The 26,753-nt window shown below is 53.9% G+C and overlaps 1 protein-coding gene across 3 annotated transcripts in view; it reads left to right on the top strand.

The window, feature by feature from the left end:
* The window catches only part of RADIL (Rap associating with DIL domain), a 69,557-nt gene extending 44,477 nt beyond the window's left edge, over positions 1-25,080 (top strand). For all 3 annotated transcript variants that reach the window (XM_039490491.1, XM_039490492.1, XM_039490493.1), the window contains 9 exons: positions 4,332-4,444; positions 6,636-6,873; positions 11,848-12,020; positions 13,107-13,257; positions 14,968-15,158; positions 18,315-18,732; positions 21,203-21,342; positions 23,055-23,194; positions 24,509-25,080. In XM_039490491.1, the coding sequence (XP_039346425.1) occupies positions 4,332-4,444; positions 6,636-6,873; positions 11,848-12,020; positions 13,107-13,257; positions 14,968-15,158; positions 18,315-18,732; positions 21,203-21,342; positions 23,055-23,194; positions 24,509-24,617 (1,673 nt within the window). In that variant the 3' untranslated portion in view covers positions 24,618-25,080. The remainder of the gene's footprint in view (positions 1-4,331; positions 4,445-6,635; positions 6,874-11,847; positions 12,021-13,106; positions 13,258-14,967; positions 15,159-18,314; positions 18,733-21,202; positions 21,343-23,054; positions 23,195-24,508) is intronic.
* The last annotated feature ends 1,673 nt before the right edge of the window (positions 25,081-26,753 follow it).

The raw sequence follows: 26,753 nt of genomic DNA, 5'->3' as shown, positions 1-26,753 counted from the left end.
GAGAATTCTGCTTAAATTGGCCAGGGGCAGATCCAAGCAGGCTCTCCTTGCAGCAGCTAATCCAATGTTCAGTGACCAGCCCCTCCCTCTGCTGCTCTCTAGTGTCAGATCTTCTCCTTCCTTTGCTGGCATTTAGTAGCTGAAGGGTCTTGAACACCTGCCTGCATTCCTCTCTCATATCCCCAGAGGGATTCTGGGACACTTGTCTTCCCTGGCTGGTAGTGTTTGGTCCCTCCTGGGCTGTAATCGGTGGGAACAGCTAGATTTGGGTTGCAGTCTAGAGAGAGGATTCTTTAAATAGGTCTGTTCCCTTAGTGGGAATGGTCTCTGGGAAAGTGAAGTCCATGGCACGTGCAAGAGCGAAGGCAGCAAGCATGCAAGTGAAGGAGCATTCTGGGTTTGTGGGGTGAGCGACATTTGCTTAAAACATTGCATTGCAAGGGAGAGAGATTTACCCCCTGCCCATTCCAGGCCTTAATTCAGCAAAGCACTTAAGTGAGTGCTTAAGTCCAGCCCTATTCAGCAAAGCACTTAGGTACATGCTTAACTTTCAGCATGTTCTTAAGCCCCGTTGACATCAATGGAATTTATGCCTGTGGCTAAATTTAAGCAGGTGTTTAAGTGAATTGAGCTGGATGGCTGAACTGGGGCCATCCTGAATCGACGGGCTGATGCTCAGCTGGGAGGGTGGTGGGGCTTAGTGAGGGTGGGGAGCAGTGTAGTGTCATATAAATACATCTTGTGCCTGGGCAGATTTTGGTGAATCAGGAGGGAAAGAAATAACATAAACAAGAGGGTGAGGGAAAGGTTAAAATCAGTATTTTGGCCTCTTGACATCCCTCAGGAAATATCTGTGGGAAGATTTTAAAAAATAAAGAAGTCATAGCCTCAGAATAAGCGAAATACTTTTGATTTTCAAAGTCTAGCCAGTACATTGGAGCGCACTGAACCCACAGGCTGGCAAACGAAAAGGAGAGGTTTTTTTCCTACACCTTTTCCCTTCCCATTCATTGCTATCTGTCTGTCTAGAGACCAGGGGGCTTTTCCCAGATTGCTCAATGGGGGGAGAGTTTTGTGAGAGACGGGGGGGAATTCCAGGTATGCATAAGGATGAGAAACCCTGTGCTGGCTCCCATCTTTCTACAAGTGAGAGTGTTTCTCCTGGCACATTTTTTAAACACCCTTGTTGAATTTAGGAATTGCTTTTCCACTCAGGTGATATGAGATAGTCTGAGAAAAGCGTTGTACCCCTGGGAAATGCAGGTGTTTAGACCTTGCTGTATGAGCAATTCTGTCCTATAATTAGAGCAGATTGAATAGTTAAAAAAAAAACGCAAAACAAACTAAACCCAACAACCCTGATTTGGGTATATTTTTGTGACTAAAAGCCCCATGTTGAGTTCGCAGCTTTGTGGGGACATACCATCCATGCGTATCTGGATGACCTGGTATTCATGAAGCCTTGTGCCAATCCCAGAAGCTTCATGAATCGTAGCACTAATTAATAGGAGTACTTGTGGCACCTTAAAGACTAACAAATTTATTTTAGCATGAGCTTTCGTGAGCTACAGCTCACTTCTTCGGATGCACTAATTAATATTTCCCTGAAAACTTGTGCCAGAAAATGTGTTACTTCTTTTTGGTTACTCTCCTGATCCCATGTGATTTAGATGACCGGTCAGGATACAGAGTAGTCAAAGCAAACCGTTTGTGAACCAGCCCATAGGCTGAAAATCATGTGTTGAAACTGTTTGGTGAATACTTACAAATAGATTCACAGAAATCAGCACCAGGGCCCAATTGGATCGCTCACCGAACCCGGGGCTGGCTTCCTATTGAATATTATTCCCCAAAAGCTTTGGACAACAGCTGAGCAACTTGAGGACAGGTCGGGTGACAATCGCTCAGGACCAGATGTATTACTGGGGACTTCCTTAAAGAGATCACACAGTACTGAGTACGTTCAGGACCTTACGGAATCCATAGTCTACACATGGGTTCCAGGAAGAGCTATCCCTTGGGTCTCCATACCCCTCTCTGCAGTCACCCCCACCTCCCGGCATGTGATCAGAAATATTCATAACATGGACTGGCTAGGTTTGTCTGTGCTCCTTATTTTCTGGTTTGAAATTCTGCACTGGCAGATTCCCTTGCACCTTAGCTTTCAATTGAAATTGCCTGGGACAGACGAGCACCAAGGTTTTCTTCTGCATAGCCAATGTTATTTTTCATGTCAGATTTGAAAATCTTCTTATGGCCATGTTTTTAAATGTTTACATTGGCTTTTCACTTCGGAAACTTGGGTTCGCATCAACCTTGGGTCACAAGTGAAATGAGTTTGAGTGGTGTCAGCCTGCCCTGGAGTAGGTATTTGCCAGCCTTTATAGAGGCCAGTGTGATTAGCAGTCTCCGTTCCAAATAGGTCAGGATTAGAAGCGCAGATCGGGACTCAGGTTTCTTGGCACAGCAGTGAGGGGTCCTGCTATTGGAATAGCAAGTGAGGCTGTAGCTCAGGATTCAGGTGCTCTGTATGTGGAAGTTTACAATGCTCCTGCCTTCATTCCACATGGGTTGATTCAGTCTTATTAGCCCCTCACTTTCCTGCGCCTTAAAAATTCACCAATTTACCTCCCTGAACTGCCGCAAAAGTGTGTGTGGCTGAAAAGTCCTTCACTCACCATCTGCAAATGGGACCTGGGGAATGGTCAGGTGGATGATGTCATGGAATTTCCCTCTTTCTGATTCCACATCAAAGGAACGTGGGGGTGGTGCTAGTTTGGCAAAGCTATCGAGACCTTCTCTTCTGTTCCAAAGGCAAAGTTTTCTGACAAGCTGCGTTTGGAAAGCGCTTCATCCAGCTGCACAAATATTCAGCCTATGGGGCTGGCGGGCTGCAAATCTGGACTGAAATCGAAGCATTGCTGGAAGAAAAATGTTCGTCTGTAGGGGAAATATTAACACCCCCCCCAACCTGTCAGCACCCAGAAATACAACATATATGTGTTTACTACTGCTATGGCAACCGCGTGTTTTATTAGATCTGGATTTCTGTCCACACTCCCTGCTCACAATGCACCAAGGAAAGTGAGGTGCAGTTTCATGTCTTTAAGGGAAGGCCAGGAAAAGACACCAGTAGAATGCAGGGTCGGAGTTTTGGATTCCTGACATGGCATCCTGTAATGGCTCCCCAGCCACTGTGGGAAGGGAAGGCACCAGTGTGAATTTATATTGTCTCCAGTGCAGTATCCTTTGGAGACTGACTAAGGGGCAGGCGGATCCTGGCCAAGATGATACAATGAGAGAAGAAAAGAGAGAACCAGCTGAGTTCTCCTGTACTGAAGTGAATTCAGGGGGTTGCAGTTACGGCCCTGGAGACTGCTGCCATAAATTTAAGCTCGGGATTAACAGGAGGGGTTCAGCTGGGCAATGGACGGCCAAGCTCCCCCGTCAGTGTGTCTGCTCTGCACTCTGATCCGGAGTGGACCATCTTTGCTAGGGAACAGGAGCTCTGTCTTGTGCATTCATCCTCAGGCCTTTTGCTGTGACTGCCAGCACCGGTGACAGTGTCAATGTGCTTTTTGCGATGTGGGTATCTGTGCTGTAAGATAAGAGCACCATACGCACCAAATGGCCTCAGATGGGAATAGTTTCTCTTTCTGAACCTCTGTCTTAAAAGAGCCATCTTGAGCTGTCCAGCTTCTCAAAGTCAAGCCAGATAAATGCGCCTTCAGCTTTAATTTCACTAGTGCAATGGGGACATCAAGGGGCCAGGTAAAGTAGTGCAAGTTGTGCATACTTGAGAACGTCCCAAGGATGCATCTGCTACCTGATTTTTTTCCATTTGAGAGTGACTGTAAGAAATAACGTAGGCAACAGTTCTCCTCCAGGCCAGCTCTTCTGCCGCTCTTTGAAATAGTTCTCACTGTTGGGCGCCTTCGCGAGACAGCAGTGTAAGTTATGCCGCCCAGTAGGGAACTATTGCTGCTACAGCACTGTTAATCAAGAGTTCTGTATCTTTTATAGCGCTTGCCATCCAGGAGCCTAATGCATTTTACCAATATTGCTAAATTAGGGCTCATGTCCTTCCTGTGAGATCAGAGAGGAGAGCGGTCCCCCTTTTACAGACCGAGGTGCTGAGGCTGAGGCACAAAGAAGCTGTGATTTGCTCAAGGGCACACAATGAGTCAGTGGAAGAGCTAGAAATAGAATCTAAAACGTCTGGCTCCCAATCCCACGCTGTAACTACTCGCCATGCTGCCTTTGCAGTAACTAACAGGCCCAAGTTGGAGCCCTTTGCTCTGACGCGTTCCATTGCTGTCTTTGTCCTTTAGGTTCTAAGGAGTCTCTGTTCTCTTCTACCATCACAGCCAGCGAGGAAGCCATGACGGTGCTAGAGGAAGTGATCATGTATACTTTTCAGCAGTGCGTCTACTATATCTCCAAGGTATGTGCACCCCCAACACCTCCCCCTCTCTCCTGCTAATGCACAGCCTAATCCAGAGGGTGAAGAGAAGCCTTGGGCTGATGGTGTCTCACTGGAAATCAAAGGGGGATGACGGGAGACGGAGGGGAGAAGTCTCCCAACTGAGCACCCGTGTCTGAAATTGCCCTCCCTCTCCATCCTGTCCTGGGACAGCAGGTTCTTCTTTCTGCTGAGTTCTAACAGATATACTGGTTCCTGCAAGCCTCCTCTGTATTAAAAAACACTGGTCTCTAGGCTGCAGTGCAAGAAATGCTGGCGCCAGGGGATTTGACTTTTCCTAACTTTCCTGAGTCACTGAAGAGGGTCAGAAACGACTTTTTGAGGGGTCAGGAATGATCACACAGGTTGAGTTTTTCAAAAACCACGTCGATGTTTTAGGGTGGCCCAAGTTATTTAGCTGTTGTTTTTTTCTATTACAGCAGCGCCTACAGTGCTCAGCCAGGATCAAGGCCCCACTGGGCCAGGCATAGCACAAACATGTAGTTAGAGAGAGCCCTTGCCCCAAAGAACTTGCAGTCTGAATAGGTAAGACAGACACAGAGCAGTAGACTCAGACTTAGGGGCCGGGGTGAACTTCCCAGCTCAGCTATAGGTTTGTGGCCTGACCTTAGGTGAGGCATTTGATGTACCCTGTAAAATGAGGAGGATACGTTCCTAGCTCTCAGGTGGGTGTGAGGATAAAATCCATTAGGGATTACGAGCTGCTCGGATGCTGTTTACTAATATGAGCCCCCCATTTCCCTAGTATGTGAGCGCCTCATGATCTTTGAAAGATGCTACTACACTGTATAAGAATCTAGATAGCAAACTGGGCGAGTTTTAATACCATCACCCTAGCAGGTGATTGGCAGTGGGGGAGAGCTGCATGTCGGGTCCCCTGAACTGATCGCAGTGAATTTCTGGCAGGTGAGAGGTCCCTGAAGCATGAACAGTAGCACTGTCTCCTAGGGAGGCATTCGTGAATGGCTGAGCTCAGGCCGCCCGGTCACTTTCAGGACCAACCCTTGTTCTCTCTCACTCCGCCTTGTAACTTTTGGATTCATTTTCCTTTGGGCTCAAGTGTCCCAGTGATGGTCACAGCCCGAGGAGAGTGTGAAACTACGACAGAACAGTTCTCTGCATGGCTGACGACTTGGAAACAAGGGACCGGGCCACAGGAAGCCAGGGAGAAATGCGTGGCCCACAGATCAGTAGGAAGAGTTGTGGGGATAGCGCGTCCAGACTTCCTCAGCTCATTTGTGATTTACTGTACGGTAATAGCCCTGGGTATAATGAATTGATTCATGGACATGATGGAAATATTCCTTCTGGACTCTCTCCGTTAGGCCCCTGGAGTGAAATTTTATTGCGAGTGCTCATTATGGAGCGCTGAACAGTGTGGGCAGTGTGGGCACAGAGAAAGGCTGCTTGTGTCTGCAGGGTGGGGACTTGTTTCCATTGAAAGAGACGTTAAACTTGACTGATGATGCTGCCTTTCCACCAGCTCCCCCTGCCAGGTCTGGTGATTACAGACTTGGCCTCTCGCTGGGAAATGGACTATTTTTCTTCTTGATTCTATTTGTAGCTCTTTTTTTCCCCTCGGTGGAAAGATTGTTCCACTATTCCAGCAGCCTCTCCCCCTGGCTGATTGGTCAATGCTTATCCTGTCTCATTTGCATACAAGCAAAAGCTTTGATTGGACACTGCTTTTCAACCTTCCTCATTTACACAAAGGAAAGTGTCTCTAACTGGACACTGCTTTTGTCTTCTGCCTTTTTTTCATAGCATGTGTATTAGATCTTCAGTTACCATGTGGGTGCATAGAACGGGCACATTCCTTTCACTTAATATCTACAGTAGTTTGTATCTCACATTCTGTTTGTTCCCCAAAACAGACCGAGACCAACTGACCACCATGTATGGTGTTAAATTACTGCTTAGGGACAGGGCCGAGCAAGCTTGCAGGTCACAAGGGATTAGTCCGTGAGGGGGCAAGAAATACGCCCTTCCTTGTTTGATAACAGCAGGGCTTGAGCTGGTTATGGGATCATGGAAACGAGAGATTCAGAAGACCGTTTAGGTCACCATCTGGCCAATGCGGAATTGCTTCCCACAGGAAATCTCCAGCGCTTTGAATCCTGGACTTGTGTATTTCTTGTCTCCTCCTGTCCAGTCTCTGTATGTATCTCTACCTGCCCTCCTGGAGTGTAACCCCTTCCAGAGTGAGGGCCAGGAAGGTTGGCGGGCGTCATCCCAGTTGCCTGAAGAAATACGCAGAGTCGTGTTGATCTACCAGGCTACGCTGGACCTGCTCCACCAGTATGAAGTGCACCCTGAAATAGCCTCACAGATGTTTGCCTACCTCTTCTTCTTCTCCAACACTCTGCTCTTCAACCAGCTCATGGACAAAGGTGAGTGACCTTGGGACCAGGGAGTGAGACATTTGTGGGAGGGGCAGGCGTTCCCAAAGACTGGCCTTGTCTGCTTTGAAGACCTTTTTGTGTTTATTCATTAACTAGAGGAACAGACTTAAAATGCCCCAGTATTGCAGCCAGCCAGGCTATGAGATGAGGATCGGCCAAATGTGGGGGGAGATTTTACAACATCTCTTGGGATGTTTTAGGATGTGAGGGGCTTGGACACACCTGGAATTCTGCATTCAGCAAAGAAGTCTTGCTGTCCTGTTACCTAAACTTGTGTTAGGCTACTGAGGCCCCATGCGTAATTCATCAGTCTGGCCCCACTGCCAGGGAGAGGCCCCCAGACTGGTACTGACGGAAAAGCAGCCAACTTGTTTCCTACCGGGGATAAGGATGCGTTAGAACTGGACTTAAGCTACTGAGTCCTTTGTTTAACTGGTGTCATCAGAGAGGTGGTTAGGAATAAGTGTCACTTTCAATCAGTCAGAGCCCTGTTTCAGCGCTAAGCCTGGGGTGGGGGTGTGAGAGAGAGCAGGGTGGGCAGGACTCTGCCGGGCTAGTAGCAATGAAACCTGTGGGAGCTAGAGTCTGGGTGGGGGTGGGGCTAGAGTCCAGCCACTGAGGGCTTTGTGACTTCACTTCCCTGACTCTGCTGGACTCCCTGGATGGCAGCCTGTGCGCTCTGCTCTCTGCGTGGACAGTTGGCTCAGATAACAGCTTAACTCGGGTTTTAACTTCTGTTCCCTTGGCTTGACCCTGCCTTTACGTTTGCTATCTTGCCCGAGTCTGCTGCCTTTATCGATAACGCTCCATTAACCCCTTCTTAATGCCTTGATGTTCACTGGGATACCATTGTTCATGGGGATGGGTTCAGCCTGTGTTAGCTCTGCCCCCAAATTAACCTACCACCCCTCTACTCTCTTGCGCTGGGTCTGGTACCAGGGCTGCCATTTTCATGCTGAGCGGAGGACAGGGCACAGGCTGTTAGTGGAGTTTGTTCCCCAGCACCGCCTGATTGCTGTGCCTAATAAAACATTGCCTCCCACTTCTTAACTGAGGCGAAAATCTTCTCCTTAATTAATCCTAATTATCGCAGAATTCCAGTTGAACTACAGAGCATGTGATACCTGTATAAACTCCAGCAGCACCTCCTTACCGCCAGGTGTATTGCAGCTAATACCATATGAGTTAATAGGAGTTGGGTGCTTAAAGAATTAACCTAATTTTGCCACTCAGCCCTGTCAGGCCTCTGTCCCTCTTCCTGCCCAGCTCCGCCCCACTTACAAACAGAGTCTCTGTGGTGAGCAGCAGGCTCTGCCAGCGCGGCTCCCTCCGCCGTGTCTGATGGTCCACTAAGCACGAACAAAAAGTGGAAGGGAAACTGTGTGCTCCAGTGTGGGCTTTCCCGCTAGCTGTCTGCCCCTTTGCAGTGCCAGCAACTATGTTGTTGAGCCACAGCCATGACGGCCCCTGGATTTAGAGCTTTGTCATTGTTGTTGTTTCAAATATAAGGTAACTTTAGAAGGTGCCAGGCTGTCAGTTCAGGAGACTGGACTCCTCCATTTGGCCCTGATTCACCAAAGCACTTAAGCACATGCTTAACTTTAAGCATGCCAGTGTTCCTATACCTGTTCTGCGAAACACGTAGCTAACTCCCATTGAACTCCATGCAATCAACTCGTCTTGCAAGGTTTTACCCAACTTCTAAGACTTTTTTGCCAGTGTGAATGGTGGGGATTTCCCGAGAGCCACTGTTTTCATAGACTCTTGGATGCATCAAAACTGCAGACAGAAAACCGTCCCCGATCCAGTATCAGACTGGACCTGCAACCAAACCCACACTGACTGCAAGCTGCTTGGGGCAGTGCCTAGGATGGCGAGTAACGCCTGCTCTGAGATTGCGGCCCCAGGTGCCACCACAACACAGATAATAAAAGCCTCTCTGAGCTCGGCTAAGGCAAGGGAGCTCCATAGCCACCTAAAAATAACAATATCAAATTACCATGGCACACATCAAATGGATTAAAAACTGGCTAACTGATAGGTCTCAAAATGTAATGGTAAACAGGGAATCATCATCAGGGGAGTGTGTTTCCAGGGGGGTCCTGCAGGGATCGGTTCTTGGCCCTGCGCTATTTAACATTTTTATCAATCACCTGGAGGAAATCATAATCACTGATAAGATTTATAGATGACACAAAAACGGAGGGAGTGGTCACCGATACAGAGTGATCTGGATTGCTTGGTAAACTGGGCATAAGTGTAAATGTCTACAGCTAGGAACAAAGAATGTTGGCCATACTTACAGGAAGCAGTGACTGAAACAGATTAGGAGGTGTAGGGGATAATCAGCTGAACACGAGCTCCCACTCTGACACGGTGGCCAAAAGGCTAACGGTGACCCTGGGATGCATAAACAGGGAACTCTCGAGTAGAAGTAAAGAAGTTATTCTACTTCTGTATTTGGCATCATAGGCACCAACTTCCCCTCTGCCCCGTGGGTCCGTGATCCCCCGCCCACGGCCCTGCCCTGCCCCTGCCCCACCCTTGCCCCGCCCCAATTCCACCCCCTTCCCCCAAGTCCCCGCCCCTGCTCCTGGTGCTGACTCCGTGGGTGCTGTGGGGCTGGAGCACTCACAGGGGAAAATTAGCGGGTGCTCTGCATCCACTGGCAGCCTCGCCTCCTCCCGCTCTCCCCCTCCTGAGCGCACCGCATCCCCGCTACTCTCCCTCCCTCCCAGTGCTTCCCGGCCGCCGCCTAACAGCTGTTTGGCAGCGCGTAGGAGTTTCCAGGAGGGAGGGGGAGGAGCAAGGACGCGGCGCACCCAGGGGAGGAGGCTTGTCCACCAGCGTTACGTTTTCCATGCAGCCTTCGGCATCGCTGGAAGAGCAGCTAGATTTGTGTCCAGGCAGCGGGGTTGCAGTATAGGGCACATGGTCTAGTGGGGTGATGGAGTTAGGGCCTGGATGAGGCTAAATTAGCCCTCGGTCCAACACACTAGCGCCCTCTGCTATAGCACGGCGTCGCGCTGGTTTAATCAGCATGGGCCCCATCCTGCTCCCTATGGACTCTCTGGGACAGGATCAGGCCCAATACCGCCAGCAGAGATGGGCTCTACACCCAGCGCAAAGTTCCTCCCTGCCTGCCTGGCTCAGGTCTGGTGTCGGGGCGGCGATGTGAGGGAAGGGGCAGATTCTGGGTCACACTTTGGGGCATGGGGAAGGGGGCTCAGTAGCTCCCAGTGTGGAGAGCAGTGGGTGCTGGAGCAGCCCAGCCCTGTTGGCTCACAGCCTCCTGCTGCTGTTGGTTCTTCCTTTTAACTGGAGCACCAGCTCCCTTCCCCGCCCCCCATGTCCACGGGCCCACAGGCTGAGGCTTGGCTCGCTGCCTATCAAGGTCAGCATTAGCTTTCAAACGTTTGTCTCCGGAGTTGATTTCCTGCACGTGGGTGCTGATTAGAGCAGATTAGAGTGTGAAATCCTGCTGTCCCCTGGGACAGCCGGCTTCTCGCCTGGGCCGTGCTGTGCGCCAGGCTCTGCCTCCTGTGTTCTCAGAGATGGGCCTGGCCTCAGAGCCCCAGATCATGGGGGAAGGGAAGTGCTGGGTCACCCCCATGCAGGATCATGGGGGGAAGGTGGAAGAACCCGGATTTCATTAGAAACTGGATCTGAGCACTGACATTGTGCATCTCTCGCAATAAAACCCCAGGGTCAGCCACTGCCGTTTCTGCTGCCCCAGCTCTATGGCCTGGCGTTACCTGGGTGCAGCTGAGGAGAGTCTGGGGAGATTAGGTGTCTGGCTGACAGCAAGCTCAGATCAGTCATTATCTGATGGATGACACAGAGACATCCCCCGTGCCCGCACTGCACTGGGAGAACGGGACAAGGGCTGTGTGGAGAGCTGCCTGCCATCAGGGGTGGCTCTAGGAATTGCGCCGCCCCAAGCAGGGCGGCATGCCGCGGGGGGGCGCTCTGGCGGTCGCCGGTCCCGCGGCTCCGGTGGACCTCCCGCAGACGTGCCTGCGGAGGGTCCGCTGGTCCCGCAGCTCTGGTGGACCTCCCGCAGGCACCGGAGCCGCCTGCCGCCCTCCCGCGGCACGCCACCCCAAGCGCGTGCTTGGCGCACTAGGGTCTGGAGCCAGCCCTGCCTGCCGTGCACAGGCCAAGCGGGTGAATCAGTTTCTGTATGCAGGGGCGTGTGGAGGTGGAGTCCTCCCCGTGGGCAATACAGGAGCTCTGGGATAGCCTCCTGGGGCCTCTGCAGAGACTCTGTGGCTGGGGAAGGCAGAGGCTGCAGATTAGGAGACGTTTGTTTAAATGGTAGCTTGAAAAAAATGTTTCCTCCCTTCACCACAGCCCCAGACTTCTGCACCTGGACATTTATCTGTATCCATCTGAAATGTGCTGTATGCAGCTAGCCCCTGTCATGCGGCAGGATGCCCAGCCACTTCAGAAACATTACACACAGCACAACTGAAATGCAGCCGCCTCTGGGGAGAAGGCTGGCAGCTAACCTCCAAATAGCACCCTGTACAACACTATGCTAAGGCACTTATGAAGGATGCCCTGGGGGCTCTAGTGTCCACACAGAGCAGACGGAATCTCACGTCTCGTGGCCAATGTTTTGCTGTGCCCAGCACGCGCTGGCATCTGTCAGAGCAGGGTGAGCACGTGCAGCTAGGCGAAGTCAGGCGCTGTAGCACCCAACATGCAGGCTCTGGCTGGAGGGGGCTGCTTTCTGCCAGCCAAGTGACTGGGCTGGCTGATTCTCCTTGGCTGAGCGTGTTGGTGGGCTGGACAGAGCGATTGCCTTCATGCTGTATCTGTGCCAGGGAGTGGAGTCGGCATGTGTTTTCTGAAGCCTGTAGCTGTCTGTATTGTGGCAGGGCCGGGCGCCTACCGCAAGTGAAGTTAAAGCAGCGCTGCGTGTGGCTGTTCATTCTCTCTTCCCTGCCGTGTCCACAGGCTCCTCCTTGGGTTGCTTCCACTGGCCGAAAGGAGTGAAGATCCGCGCCAGCCTGCGGCTCCTCCTGGAGTGGATGCGGGGCGTGGGCTTTGGGCACCTGGCCGAGCAGTTCTTCAGCAAGCTCTCCAGCGTGGCTCACCTGCTGGCCATGCCAAGCTCCCAGCTGGCACAGGTGAGACATGTGTGGGCTTCTCGGCCCAGGGTATCAGTGGCCTTTGGGGACCAGATCCTTAAAAGCCTGTAGCCGCCTAACTCCCATTGAATCCAATCAGATCCCTTGGAGGGTCTGGGCCTGCAAGTGGCAGGAGACCTCTTGTGAGCATCATGGGGATTGTTTGGGAGGGCCAGTTATTAGATGGGGTTCCCCACGCTGAGGGGGTCAGCGCCCCAAGGCAGGGAGCCAGAAGGAGCACAGTCGCTTTCGTATGCAGCTTCCCTCCCTTTTCCCGTTAGAAGCATCATGGGACATCAAAGGCCTGCTCATCAGAGCAGAGGGTGCGGGGAAATCAGTGCCATTTCCCTGACACTGGGCCAAGATGGGAGATCCCTGAGGTAGGAGTGGCAGGCAGGGTTCCCTCCAGAAATTGCACTGGATCTGACATGCCAGCATCAGACACACAAAATCTGACTCGGGTCCGTTTGGGTGACTCTGATCCTTCCCACAGAATGTGGTGTCGCTCTCGGGCCAGGCTTTCAAACTGTGCCTCTGGGCGGCACCTTTGCAAGCTCCAAGCAGGGAATGGCTCGGTTGCCCCAGACATGCCCACACCTACTGGCTCTGCATGCCGAACTGGGAATATGGGGCCTAAGGGGCCGATTTGCGGGAATGTATTTGCCCCAAAAAATCCGGGCTATTTCCCAGGAAATGGGTCACCTTGTTTCAAAGCCAAACCTTGGGGTGGGGGGGGCAAAGCCTCTCGACCAACATCTGCCCCCATTTTGGTAGCAAGCAGCAGCATGAGGCGTTGGTAGCCATGAGGTAGCATTTCAGGCTTCCTGCGTCTTACATCCTGTCCTTGGCTTCAGTAGGCAGCTCATGTATTGGATGTAGCAGCGACGCAAATGCACAGCTGAGCATCAGTGGTGCCTTGTCTCTGAGCTGCAGCTGTGCCTTCACCCCAGGCCCCTTAGCATGCCGCTCACTTGCTGAAGAGCCATGCTAAGCTCATTCCCTGTTGATAAAACTGCTTCACTCCCTGCCATCTTCCCTGTGCACCGTCCGGAGGCCTTCACCCCAGCTCTCTCTTGCTTTGCTCAGATGACCTGGCCATTGCTGAGAGCCGAGTTCCCCACCCTGAGTCCTGCTCAGCTCCATCACATCCTGACTCAGTACCAGGCAACGTCCGATGTGGGGTGTGTCGTGGCCTGGCAGCCCTGGCAGGGGGACAGCCCTGCAGCCTTCAGGACAGGTGAGCGCACAGCGCTGGTGCGGCTGCATTGCACTGATAGGGGTGTGAATCTGTGCCCTCAGTAGCACTTCTGTTGTGATTGTCCTGTGTCCCCTGCACTCCTGAAGGGCAGTGAAACCTGCACGAGGATCCTTCCTGGTAAGTACTTTTCTCAGACCTGCCAGTAGAGGTTGGTTATCCTGAGTTTTGCTGGTCACTCGAGTGTTTCCATTGGGGTTGTAACCTCCTGTGCTTTACAGGGGTTCCTGCATGACCATGGACAGCCACAAAGAACTACGGGCCTGTAACATGAGGGGCTCCTTGAACTCCCCTAAGGCAAAGGGCGTTTGGGCTGAAGGCTGAGCCTGGTATGGTAGGGACTAGAGAGCATGGCCCCCATGTGCTGCTCTACCTAGACACGCACCATGAGCTGGGGCTGCACTGTCAGCCTGAACTTGGGGTGTCCTGACGCTGGGTTGAGCCACTCCAGTGCACTTCTGGGTATGCCAGGCCATGGGAGGGGGAGCTAACAATGGGGCGGAATCACAGTCTTCCCCGACAGATATAGGGGACATGTGACTCACCCGGTGGGTGAATGTTGCCTGTGCTATCAATGCCATTAGCTATGGTATTTATATTTCCTCCCCTCCGCTTACCATAGAGCTGAGCACCTCGCAGGCTTTAACATTCTGGCAGTACTCACCCTCATGGACCAGCCAAGGCGCCGAGTGACTTTGACTCACCCGGGGCAAGCGGTGGAGCAGGGCATTGCACCCAGCTCTCTGAAGTCCCAGGCTGGCACCCTAACCACTAGACCATCCTTCCTCCACTGGCATGTACCCAGACATACTGGGCTGTGACATGGGAGGGAGTCAGCACTTTCCCCAGGGCCCAGCCGCAGGCTCTTGGCTACTGGAGAAAAGAGAGATCAGGACACAGTGAAGTGGGTGGCAACTGATCAAGGCATGCAAGAGACTGGATTACGGCTCTTCCAGCAACAGCTACAGGACGTAGTGGGGACGGCCCCAGAGCAGTGGATCTGAGATGCTGTGGAGCCCTTTTCTAAATGACACAGGGACGGGAGGGGCTAAAGGTTCTGAACAGCCCAAGGGGCACGACCCAGGGTTGCTAAGCAGAGTGCAGGCATTACCTAGCCTCCTCTGGACAGGGCCGGCTTTAGGAAGTGTGAGGCCCAATTTGAACAGTTTCGACGGGGCCCCGGCAGGGATGACAAAAAAAAAAAAAAACGTAAAAAAACAGGTGGGGCTTGTACTCACTGGGCGGTGCTCCGAGTCTTCAATGGCACTTCAGGGGTGGGTCCTTCACTCACTTCAGGTCTTCGGCGGCACTGAAGGACCCGCCGCCGAAGTGCCGCCGGAGACCCAGAGCAAGCGAAGGAACCACCCCCGAAGTGCTGCCGAAGACCCAGAGCACCACCAGGGTGAGTAAAAATTAAAAGGCATCTCTAGCCAGGGAAGAGATTCTCACAGGCCGCGGGGCCCTCTTAGGCACGGGGCCCGATTCAGGGGAATTGGTGGAATTGGCCTAAAGCCAGCCCTGCCTCTGGAGGCCAGTTGTGTGGGGTTGTGACCTAGAGGATGCTGGGATTGGTCCCCATGCAAATACTTGGCTTGCAGGACCTGGGGAAGAGCAATGGCTCCACAGGCCGGGAGCAGGGCCGGGGCTCAGGTGAGGCACATACCAGCACCAGCTTCCCTCTGTGTTTTGCAGACGAAGTGCTGGAGTCCTTTGATAACCACCCGCCCATCGTCCTGCCAAGTGGAGGATTTAAGGTGGACTTGGAGGTGGAGACGCTGGACGATAATGTATACCGGCATCTCCTGTACATCCGTCACTTCCTGTGGAGTCTGCGGAGCAAGAGCCCCCACGCAAGGGACTTGCCAGAGGCGGAGCCCCTGAAGGTAGCAGTCACTGACCCAGGGAGAGCATTGTCCCTGCTAGCCCGCTCTTGGGGACATCATAGCTCCCTGGCCATCCTGCACAGATCTGCCACGATCTCACCTTCTCCTCCGAGTCCCAAGCGCTTATCTGCCAGACCATACTGCCCATAGCTACCCCCTCCCCTTCGATCCACGCCGCTGCCTGCCGCCCCCTCCCCTTCGATCCACGCCGCCGCCTGCCGCCCCCTCCCCTTCGATCCTATTAGCCAGGCGTTACTGAGCCCAGCAAACATGCCCCTGCTCTCTCCAGGTTTCCTGGGCAGTGGCTGACATTGCCACAGTGGCCTCCGCCGCTCCCTGGGACTCGTTAGTCCAGTCTAATTAGCTTAGACTTTATTGGGGCAAGTGGCACCGTTTTCATCTGATTGACAAGTTAGAGGGAGGTGCAGGTATCCAGGAGCATTAGGCCAGATGTGACCACTAGAGGGAGGTGCAATAAAATCCAGGGGAGAGTCAGCCAGAAGCTATGACAGGTGAATCTCTCTGCTTCTCGCCTTTCCTGTAGGATGTGAATGTGCTACATTGGAATGGAGGGTTCGTTGCGTCCCTGCAGAATTTCCCAGGTTTCTCCCACTCCCCACCGCCGGCCCTGCTGGGAATTGTACTTCCCAGCAGCCTGCGCTGTGCATTCTTTAATGACTAGAGCAGTGGGGCTCAGCAAGGGGTCTGGGGCCCCTAGGGGGCTGCGAGCAGGTTTCAGGGGGAGGCCGCCAAGCAGGGCCAGAATTAGACTCGCTGGGGCCCAGGGCAGAAAGCAGAAGCCCCACCACCCAGGTGAAACCGAAGCCGGAGCAATGTAGCTTTGTGGGGCTCCTGTTGCATGGGGCCCCAGGTAATTGCTCTGCTTGCTACCCCCCCGCCCAATGCTGGCCCTGGCTTGTGTATGCAGAAAAGCAGTGGTTGTGGCACAGGTGGGCCGTGGAGTTTTTATTGCATGCTGGGGGGAGCGGGGGGCTTAGAACAAAGAGAAGGTTGAGACCCCCTGGGCTAGAGCACGGGTCAGCAAACTCAGTGATTGTGGCCAGTGCAGAGCTCTGGTTCCCTGCAGCTGCCCTGCAATGGGTTTGCGTCTGCCATGTCTGCTGCACTCCTGCCTGGGGTATTTATCCTAAGCTCCCACCTGCCTCTGCTTTGGGAGGGAGGCGCGTGCTGACTGTACAGGGTAAAGGAGCCCCCGCTGCTTTGTTTGCCAGGTGGCTGTTGGGCCCTAGAGCCTGAGCATGAAAGGAGGGAGGGAGCCCCTCTCTTCACAGGCTGAGCCCAGGAGGAAGCCTGCGTTAGTGCACGGCCCCATTTCTGCAGGCCCTGTGATTGTGCCAGCCAGACCAGTGCGACCGCCCAGACTCCACGGGCCGTGCGCCTTCGGCTTTGCACCAGCCCCGGGCGTTTCCTGGAGCTGGGGCTGCCTTGTGGGCCGCAGGGGCTGGGAAGCCCTAGCGAGCTGATAGCTCAAACGAGAGGAACCTGTCCGCTGCTGGGCGGGATTAGCCCCGCTAATCCCCTTGCCTGGAGGAGGGCGGGGAGGTGTGGAGAAAGGACACAAGGTCGTTAGCAAGGACGGGGAGGGAGGTGCCAGTTTGCAATGCGGCCTTTCCCTCCTCTTTGCCCTTCCTGTCTCGCCCCCGTAGAAGTGGGGAGTACGGGGTGGCTCTGGGCTCCAGGGAATGCCCCTCCCCCTCCAAAACAGCCTGGCCCGCTCTGCCGTCCACACGCAGGCATTTGTGGGGTTACTGTTAATTAGCGAATGTGTGTAAAGTGCCGTCGGGGCTCAGCGTCGCTGACACCCCTCCCCTGCGGCACTCCCGGGGAGGGAGCAGTTCTCGGGCACGGAGTGACATGAAATCCCCCTGCCTCCCCCTCTGCAGCCAGCATGCACATAGCAAGCTCCTGGCCATTGCCCTGCAGCTCCCCTCTGCAGCAAGAGGAGGATGCAGGGTTACCTCAGATCACCCCCCCACTCCCAGCCGACCCCAGAGGGTGCCTGGAGGGCTCTGCGTTTGGAGCATTTCCTCGACGTCCGTGGCGTCTGCCCCAGTGCTGGGAAAGCGGCTGGTGTGTAAAGTCTCGGGTTGGTCCTGGTCCTCGGAAACGAGCCAGCAAGAGACTTGCCCTTGCAGAACCTTGGACCGATTGGGGGTACCAAAGAGGGGAGCAGCGTAGTGCCATGCCAGCCCCGCCTGGCTGAGGGGGAGTGCGGGCACCAGGCAACGGGGAGCCTCGTCTGGCAGGATATGGGCCTGGCTCAGACAGGAGAGGGCCCGGTGTCCTGCTTCCACAGTTGCTTGGGGGAGCTGGGCTACTAGCACTGCATGGCGTGAAGGTGCCTGCAAAAATGGAGAGAGGAGAGTCATCAGATGCAGGTTGGGAGCTGGAAAAGGACAGGGATTCCCCACCCCCGCCCCCTTATACACATGGGATCCCTCCAGTCTGTGCTGGCACACAAGGGGTGAATCTAAGGCATGTCTACACAGGGAGATGTACCTGCTATCGTTGCAGCACGCCAATGCCCGAAGGGGAGCAAGAGTGCCTCTTTCCAGTCTAGCTCCTGCTGCTTGGGCAGGTGTCCGCACGGGGAGTTATACCAGCGTAACTAGAGCGTTATATGATGCTGGTAAATTGCCCCATGTAGATAAGCCCTAACTAACTCCTAATCACTAAAGCTTTGGGACCCACTGATGTAGCGAGCCGAATCCAGGTGTGAAGCTGCACCTGTCTGGGCAATGGGCCTTACTGAGCTGTGCCTCCTGCATGGCGGCGCGACTACAGACAGGCTGGCTTTACCTGGGGGCGGGGCGTGCTGTGGTCAGGACAGGAGATGAGGACTCAGAAACTTTGGGGTCTCTGCCCAACGCTGACGTTGCCTCCTCCTGTGACCCAAGTCATTTCCCCTCTCTGGGCTCTGCTTCCTCTTTGGTACCCCCAATTGGTCCAAGGGTCTGCTGACTCACAGCCCTGCCCCAGCCCCCAGGAGGGGTCACACTGCTGCACGTTTGCCCCAAATACTCCCGAGTGACTAGGTCACCTCCCTGCCCCCGTGGAGGTCAGATACCCAGCTGAGGGGTAGCCTAGCTGGCTAGAGGGGCCAGGCTAACGCTCAGTATTTTTCGCCCTTTAAAGAAAGACGTGCCCACCAGCCACAATACCCCCGAGGTGCCCGAGGACGCACTCACCTTGCCAGCCCTGGGGAATTCCTTCGGCCAGTCGGATTGCAGACGCCCAGGAAGCTGTGCTGAAGCAGAGGCTGCTGGGAGCCCTCCGCTCCCCACAGATATGAGCAGATCCCCCCGAGACTATTACACCAGTGAGACACAAGAAACACTCAAGCATCTGCCGCTGCACAGCACCCTGGGGAAAAAAACCCTCGCCAAGGCCAGCATCTTGCCAGTGGATCCCTCCTGCTTACTGACCCCTCCCAATACGCCTCTGAACTTTGACCCTGGAAGCCCGGAATCCCCTCAGAGCACCAGCTGTGGGAAAGTCCTCCAGGACCCCAGGAAGGATGGACTCAATGGCACCAACGCCACCACCCCTGAAGGTACCGCGAACCGTTCCTGCCCTCAAAGCCCCAGAGCGCTGGCTTGCAATGTCAGTTCCCCTAGGGACCACACCAAGTGTGCACCCCAGGAGAACAGGCTGGGGTCAGACAAGCCTGGCGCCAGGAGGACAGAGCATAATCCAGCACCACTGGTTCTCCATGGCCTGGCCTCCTTGCTTCTTGCCACAGGGGAAGGCTTCATGGCTTAACCATCAGCAAGGCGACGATTTTTGTCATGCAAATGGTTAGTCAATTTCACAGCAGAGGTATGTGGAAAAAAACCCTATTGTCACGGAAGGGTCACAGCCCAGGAGTGGGAGGGCCACCCCGCACTCACCCCAGCAGCTTCTGTCCCGCGGGGCTGGGTCCAGCTCCCTGCTTCAGTCATTGAAACCCTGTGGGCTAGGTGGCAGCACCAATCAGCTTTGGTGCATCCGCGCCTCTGCCTCCATCGATGGTGGGGTGGACGGACGAATCAGAATTGTACTGCGACCACGTGAGTCGCAATAGCTGGAGTGGGGCCCAGAGGGCTGCAGGGGTTACGACCTGCATGAAAATTCACGATTACCGCGAGCAGCGTGACCTCTGCGCCCCAGTCTAGCCTGAACCATCAAGTGAGCAATCCCTGCATGCCCTGGCCCCAGCCGAGGTCACCTTAACCTTTAGCATCCCAAGCTAGCTACAGCGAGCTCCGTCCCAAAGGCCTGGCTGCTCTGGGGGGGCACTGAAGAGCCTTTGATGCTTTCTGTAAGAGCAGGCGCCTTTGGCCAAAGCCCCCCTTTCCCTTCCTTCCTGCCCTCTGCCATTAGCCAGTGAGCTACTGCCCTGCAGCCTGCCAGTGGCTGTATGTGCACAGACTGTGAAGTGCCTTTGGGATCCTTCGGGTTCAGCGTAAAAAAAAGACAATGTTATTACCCTGCTCCCAGGAGCAAGCAGAGGCCTCGTGCTTCCATGTCAGATGTTTGCAGGGACTCAGTGGGTGCGTGGGCAGCTGCACCTCCTGACGAAGTAGCGGTTAATTGGTTCGAATGTGTGACCCAGTGTCCAGTAGATGGAACTGAACAGAGGCAGGGAGGTGTTTGCGAGAGACCTGGGCATCGGGGGGCACGCCTGAAACAGCAGCTAGTTGAAAATCCCACACTTTGCACATATTGGCAGCTGCGTTTCTCATGGCCAATGGCAGGGTGATTATGCCCATGTGTTTATTTTTAAAACCCCAGTCCCTCCCCCTCCAGCTGTGAGCCAGGAGAGGAAACGAAAGGCCAACAAATAGAACCCAGATGTCAGTCCGACCATGCTAGAGCCAAAGCACCATGCAGAGCTGGGTGGATTCCAGCCGCTGAGCCACAGGAGCAACACTCCAGGAGTGTTTTATAAGGTCACTATGGGGGCCAGGAGGGAAGCCAGACTCTCCTGGCTGACTGGGCTCCGCCGTATTCATGAATGCAGAGTGGAGTCATGGCCACCTTGAGCCTTCATTGGCGTCACCTACCAAGCCGTAGCCAAAAAATTTCAGTTCTGCAAAATCCAACATGCTGGAGGAATTGAACGGCCTTTCTTGTTCTCGTGCCACCATTTATTCGGAGAACGCTCCTGCCGCTGAAAAAAAACTTGCCTATTAACTCCTGGAACCCTGCAGAGCTGTTTAGGGCCAGATGTTCAAAGGGGTAGCAACCCAAAGTGTCATTTTGTGCCCTCAGGATTTGTGCATCCTGGTTTCTGTATGTGCAGACATTCAGCCGTGGTTGGGCAAGCGGCCTCTGCATGAGCACAAGCCAAGGCCTAAAACCTTATCCAAGAATCGGTGTGAGGGCAACAATTGGCCACAACTGGAGAGGCCCCTTTGAGCTTTTAAGGCCAACAGGCTCTGGAGCTCTCCAGACAGGCCAGGGGAAGAGGGCAGATGCTTTCACCAGCCAGCCTGCCTCCCCCAGGCTTGTCCACGTTATTGACCAATGTCTGACGTTCTAGACTGACGTTTAATGGCTCCTGCAGCCACCAGGCTCTCCTCTCTGGGGCAAGCCCCTCCTCGGGAAGCATTTTCTGCCATTTTCACTGTCTGTCCCCAGCTGTCGGGGCTGGTGCTAGCCCACTGCAGGCCCTAAGCAGGAATATTTTGCCCCCCACCCCCAACACATACAAATACGAGACCCCCTTGAGTTGTTCAAGGCCCTAAACAATTGCTTAGTCTGCTTATGCCTAGTGCTGGCTCTGCCACTGCACTCCCTGAGTGTCATTGCATGGGCAGTTTGGCAAAGCCCACATGAAGTGAGTTCTTCCCCCAACCAGCCCAACAGGTGTGCTGCTGCCAGGCACAGAGGCACCCCAGGGAGCCTGGCTGATACACTGCTTATTCCAGCTGTGATTGCCAGTGGGGCAGGAAAGGGGGAGCTCCGTGCAGAGAGGCGCAGGCTGGGTTGGGTGAATAATATTTGTCTGTCCCCCTGAAACACCATCTCTTTGGCCCCAGGATGTTCTCCGCTGCCCTATGACTATCCCACGCCAGCTTCCTCCAGTCGCAGCTCAGCCACGGATGATTTCTGCTACGTCTTTGTGGTGGAGTTGGAAAAAGGGCCCATCGGGCTGGGGATGGGACTGATTGATGGCTTGGTGAGTACATTCCGCTCTGCCTCGCAGAATAGTTAGACCTGGGCTCATGCTGCAGGGAATGTATTATATGAAGATGAAAAGTGACCTGTAAAGCTAATGCCGGGTGTATGTCCTATAGGTAGCCCAGGCTTCCTTTCCTATGAAATCTGACCAAGTGGTTGCTTGGATTAATCTCTGAGGTGAATGCAAGTGCCATGATCTCTTAGGTTATACTGACGGATCCCAATAAGGCCCTGTAAGAAATCAGACACCTGCTAGCTCAGACCTAGCTGTAATGCTTATATCAAAGCTGCCTCAAGGCCTGCGGAGAATCGATTACATTAGATATGCCCAACGCGCTTGCTAGAGTCCTTTGCGGAAGAAGATTGCAAGACTAAGGAAGGCCTTTCCTGCCCCATCACAAGTGACAGGTGAATGTCAAAAAAAAAAATCTGGCTGGATGCTGGCCCTTCAAGAGCCCATTGCTGAGTAGGAATGAAATGGTTTGTCCTGCCCTGCATTCACGGCCCACGCTCAGAATAGCCAATGCTGAGTGCAAGCAGAAAAGTCACAGGAACGTCCCTGCTCTCATGCACTAGGGGTTGCAATCTGGTTTAGTGCAATGGGTCAGTGTAACCGGGGGCTTTCTCAGCAGTGCATTAATCTGTAGAAAATAAGGCCTTACCCCTAGTTCTGATTGTAGTTCATGTGCACTCAGGGAGGGAGCCTTGTCCTGCCTGGCTTGTTAATTGTTCTTCTCCCATAATTAAAATGAACAAGGGAAGTGTGGCCAGCAGTCTCCTCTGCCCACCTGGAGGTACAAACCGGGCTGAGGGCTGCCCTGCTTTCTGCTTGGATTAGCGCACTCCCGTAGCCCAGGGCTTCAAACACCCAGCTTGCTACTACGGCCCCCAGGAGGTCCACGGGTAGCAGTAGATGCCAGGCCCTCAGAATTTCAGCCAGCTCCTTTTCCTCCTCGCGCTGCAGCAGCCTTGCCCTGGCATTTGGAGACGCTTGGCCTGTTGGTACTGCAGAATTCTTGGAGCAGGTCATGAGACTCCCCCTGAGCGCACAAAGGAACTAGGGCATGTGTTTGGCATCTTCTCAGTCTGTAGGAATGCATAAGCTGGGGGAAGTCACTGATCCTAGGCCTCCCTCTGTAGGTGGTGGGGATAGACTGCAAAATCTATTTCATGCACACACAACTAGTGTTCGCCTTTTCTCTTGTGACGGCATCTGCACTTGGAAAATGTTCTACAAGCGCCTCACCATTGCCCACATAGATTCAGCTCTACCAGCATTAGCAACATTGGGAACCTTTCCGTAGCTGGGGCCCAGGCTGCTACAGGTGATCAAAAAAGCAACCAAAATCCACCCCACACAGGGCAGCACCATTTTCAGAAATGTCAAAGTCCCATTTTCAAAAGTGACTGACACTCGGGAGCTTATTGAAAGTCAGGGGCCCTTAGCCCCCCCCCCCCCCCAAAGCAACTTAAAAAGGGGACTATGGCACGTCAGTTGTTCAGTTGCTTTTGACGATTGCACCCAGTGTCTTGTAAGCCTGCTCTGAGCAGGAGTTTGAAATGCCTGCAGCAGCTAGTAACCAGTGGACACTAAGGCTCCCAACACTGCCGCCCCAGAGATGTCGAGTCCGAGAAGCTGTGTATCCCTTTGCCTTGTGCAGAACCTGTCTCCCCACTGCCCTGGTACTGACTGTTGTTAATTGCTGACAGCACACCCCTTTGAATGCTCCTGGCATCTACATCAGGACCCTCATCCAGGACAGTCCTGCAGCCTCAGATGGCAGACTCTCCCTAGGAGACCGCATCCTGGCTGTTAACGGCACCAGTCTGATTGGAGCAGATTACCAGAGGTAAACAAAACAAACAGCTGGGGGGGTGGGAGGCTTTGAAGGCAGTGATGGATGTTGCAAAACAGCAGGCCTGGCCCTACTGGAGACTTGGCCCAGTACTCAACGGCGCAGGAGAAAGTCATTGCTACACCCTTCTCCAGCAGCTGCAGGCATTTTAAACTCCTGCGCAGAGCAGGCTCAGTCTCCTAGTTGCTCCTAGTGATGCCTGGCCTAGTAGCGGAAGGGAGCGTTCTGCACCCCAGGGAAGGCAGGAGAGCCGCCACGTGGGTAGCAAAGTGGCATCAGCAAAGAAAGTTTGTGAGAGAGCAGAGGAGCCAGGAGTTTCAAATAGCTAATGCTGGCAAAAAGTGTGTGTCTGGTGAAAGATCAGTGCCCTCCTGCCAGACTGGGCACGTATTTCCCTGCCCTGGAGTCCACCTGCTAGAGCGGGACACACTCCATCCCTGGCCCCCACCATGCCAGTTGGTCCGACCCTTTCAAGATAACCCCTCAAGTGGCGTTTCGTTGAACGGTGGCCCAGTTGGAAGGAGCAGCAGCCTGTGCAATTGGGCTGGCCCTTAGAAAGTCCCAGCGTGAGCCTCGGCTACAGGGGGACGTAACTTGACTAGAACAGCTCTGGGCAGTGCAGGAAATGCTTGTTGCTTATAAGTGACGTTGCTCTGTGGGGTCAGTGCAGGCTGCGACCCTCGTGGGATTAAAAACAATTCCGGAGGAGAAAGAACCTCTGCTGGTAGCCCTGAACGTGCAGCTGATGCGTGTGTCTCCTGGGAGCAGGCAGTGATCCAGCTCTCGGGTGGGGTGGGGGGAATGGCAACTTGTAACGGGAGCAAGGAGCAACCTAGTGCTGAGTGTCACCGTGAGGGCAAGCAGATGGCTGCAGCCCAGCTCCACACTCACTTAATGCTTCCGGAGGTGAACAGAGAGAGATGGGAGCTGGACAGCAAGTGTAAGGGGGAGAGATGGGATAGAACCCGATTGCTCGGGAGCTGGAGGAGGTTAGAGAAGTGGGGGAGATGAGTAACTGTAAAGCCCCCCACCCGCCAAGTAAACCTCAACAGCAGCTCCCCCGAGGAACGCAGTGAAGCCTGGCTCTTGGGACCTTGTCTCTAAAGCCTGCCTAGCACTCGCTGTGCCAAGGGCCAGTGGGGGGTGGAGCAGAGGGAGAGCCTCCCACCGGACTGCCAGCCCAACCTGGGCGCCCCAACAGCGGACTAGAGGGATCCTCAGTGTGTCACACCAGCCCGCCACTACTCCGGGTAGTGAGCGTGGGGCAAGGACATTAACCTCTCTGTGCCTGTTGTCTGGTCTCTCCAGTGCAGTGGAGCTCATCCGCTCCGGAGGGAAGAAGCTGCGGTTTCTGGTTGCCAAGTCTGACATGGAAATAGCCAAGAAAATCAGCTCCAGCTCATCATCGTCCTCTTAACGCTCATGTTGCAAGGGCCTGGCCATAGCCCCCTGCAAACGAAGCTGCTGTCAAGGCCAACTACGCGAAACCTGGTGGGATGGGCAGAGACTGTACCTGGAATCTGGAGGATCCAGTTGAAATTGCACCATTCCAGGACTAAAGAACTGGTCTCAATTTGCTTTTCAGACTGCTGGGTAGCTCTGTTCTGCTCTGCACTGCTGAGTGAGTGGGGGAGGGAGCTTTACAATCCAAACACCCCTCAGCTCACAGATGTATCCCATGGGCTCATTTTACAGCTGACGTCCTTCCCCCTGCCAGCCTCAGCATGGGGTTTGCATAGCCCCTCCGTACCTGCCCACCCCATGCTCCTCTCTGCAGAGGGGAGATCCCGTTCCAGGTAGTCAGCGTGCGCCTGGGCTCCACCAAGGTTAGGAACAAGCTATTCCATTCCTCTGCACTATAAATAAATAAAATAAAATAAAATAATAAACAATGGAGATATACCAATCTCCTAAAGCTGGAAGGGGGCCTGAAGGGTCATCGAGTCCAGCCCCCTGCCTTCACTACCAGGCCCAAGTACTGATTTTGCCCCAGATCCCTAAATAGCCCCCTTAAGGACTGAACTCACAACCCTGGGTTTAGCAGGCCAATGCTCAAACCACTGAGCTATCCCTCCCACATGGCAGGCCTGGTAGATGAGCTTGCCTAATTGGGAGTGGGGGGGCCCCCAGCAGCTGCTGTTGCAATTATTGCGTTACTTAGCGCTAGCACCTGGGAGATTTTGAACGCCTGGTGATTAACATAACAATTAGTTATCGTAGGCCAGAACTGCCAGGGAACGTTTATTACCAACTGTGGTTCCTGGGTGGCCAGGCTGTGAAAGGTGGCAGCAGAACGTCCCCCTCTTACCCTTCAAGCTGGATTCCAGAGGTTGGGGGGGGAGGGGGGTGTTTACATACTAAGAAATGACAGAACAGCCTGGGTGCCAGAAATGACTGTAGGGCTGCACAGGCCGTAGAAGGCCCAGCTGTGACTTTACAGGGACAGGCTTTAGCACCATAAGCTGACACATGGGGCTGTCGTGGTGGAACTGATGTGAGTGTTATAGTCACGTCCTCCACAGCCCAAGAGTCAGTTCACCCTGCCCTACTGCAGTGCCTTGCTGCTGTTAGGTGCTAGGCCAATCACCTCTGGGCCCTGCGCTGGCCCTGGAAAGTGGCTACAGCAGTGACAAAAGAGCATGAGAGCAGCTGCAACTGCTCCCAGGCTTGGCAAGATGGCACTGCTGGAAGGGTCCTTCTCCTTTCCACATCACCATCCCCCACCAGGGAGTGGGTCACTCCCCGGTTCTGGCACTGGGCCTATTGCACAGGGGAGCCAGTGTTAAACCTTCTCTGTGTCAACAGCTTTCAGCGCCATTGGCCTGGGGAGAGGCTGTTACCCTGTGAAGCCCCCAGCCAAGGTGAACCAATATGACCTCTTGCTTTGGTACAATACTCACAGGGGTACGACCTGCGCTGACCATTTTACAAAATGGAGACATGGCTGCAACCCACGCAGAGTGGCTGCTCTTAGGTGGTCTCTTTGGCAAGCCCAGGCTCTGGGAGAGACACGGTGGGGGAGATTATCTTTTTACTAGACCAACTACTGCTGGTGAGAGAAAGAGACAAACTTTTGAGCTACACAGAGCTCTGCTTCAGGGCTGGGAGGGGCATTGCTAACTACAAGATCCAACAGGTGGTTCAGCATAAGAACTTACCACCTATTCTAACCAGTCAAGGAGAAGGGGCCCGTTAACACCCCTGTAGTCCTAAAGGACAAAAATGGGGCAGGAGGTTACATTAGTGGAATAAGCCAGAAATCCGTAGCAGGCAGCCTGCTGCTCATTAGTAAGCGAAGACGTCAGACCGCCCCCACACCAAGCTAGGGTCACACTGTTGAAGGCACTGCTACTTTTGCAGCTGGACTTGACGAAGTGGAAAGGGCAGCAGTCAGCTGGCCAGTAGCCAGGTCGCAGGCCCCAGCAGGTTTGCAAATCGAAATAAAAGTAGCTCTGGGGGTGGTTGAATGTGGATGCCAGATCAGAGGTAGTTTTAAAAAGCGTAGCCAGTGCTGTAACCTACAGGCAGAGCTGGGGAGTGCTCCACAGGCCTG

The sequence above is a fragment of the Mauremys reevesii genome, linkage group 10 (assembly GCF_016161935.1).
Source record: "Mauremys reevesii isolate NIE-2019 linkage group 10, ASM1616193v1, whole genome shotgun sequence".
NCBI lineage: Eukaryota > Metazoa > Chordata > Testudines > Geoemydidae > Mauremys > Mauremys reevesii.
Note: the sequence above shows the minus strand (reverse complement) of the source record. Positions and strands in the feature narration are given on the sequence as shown.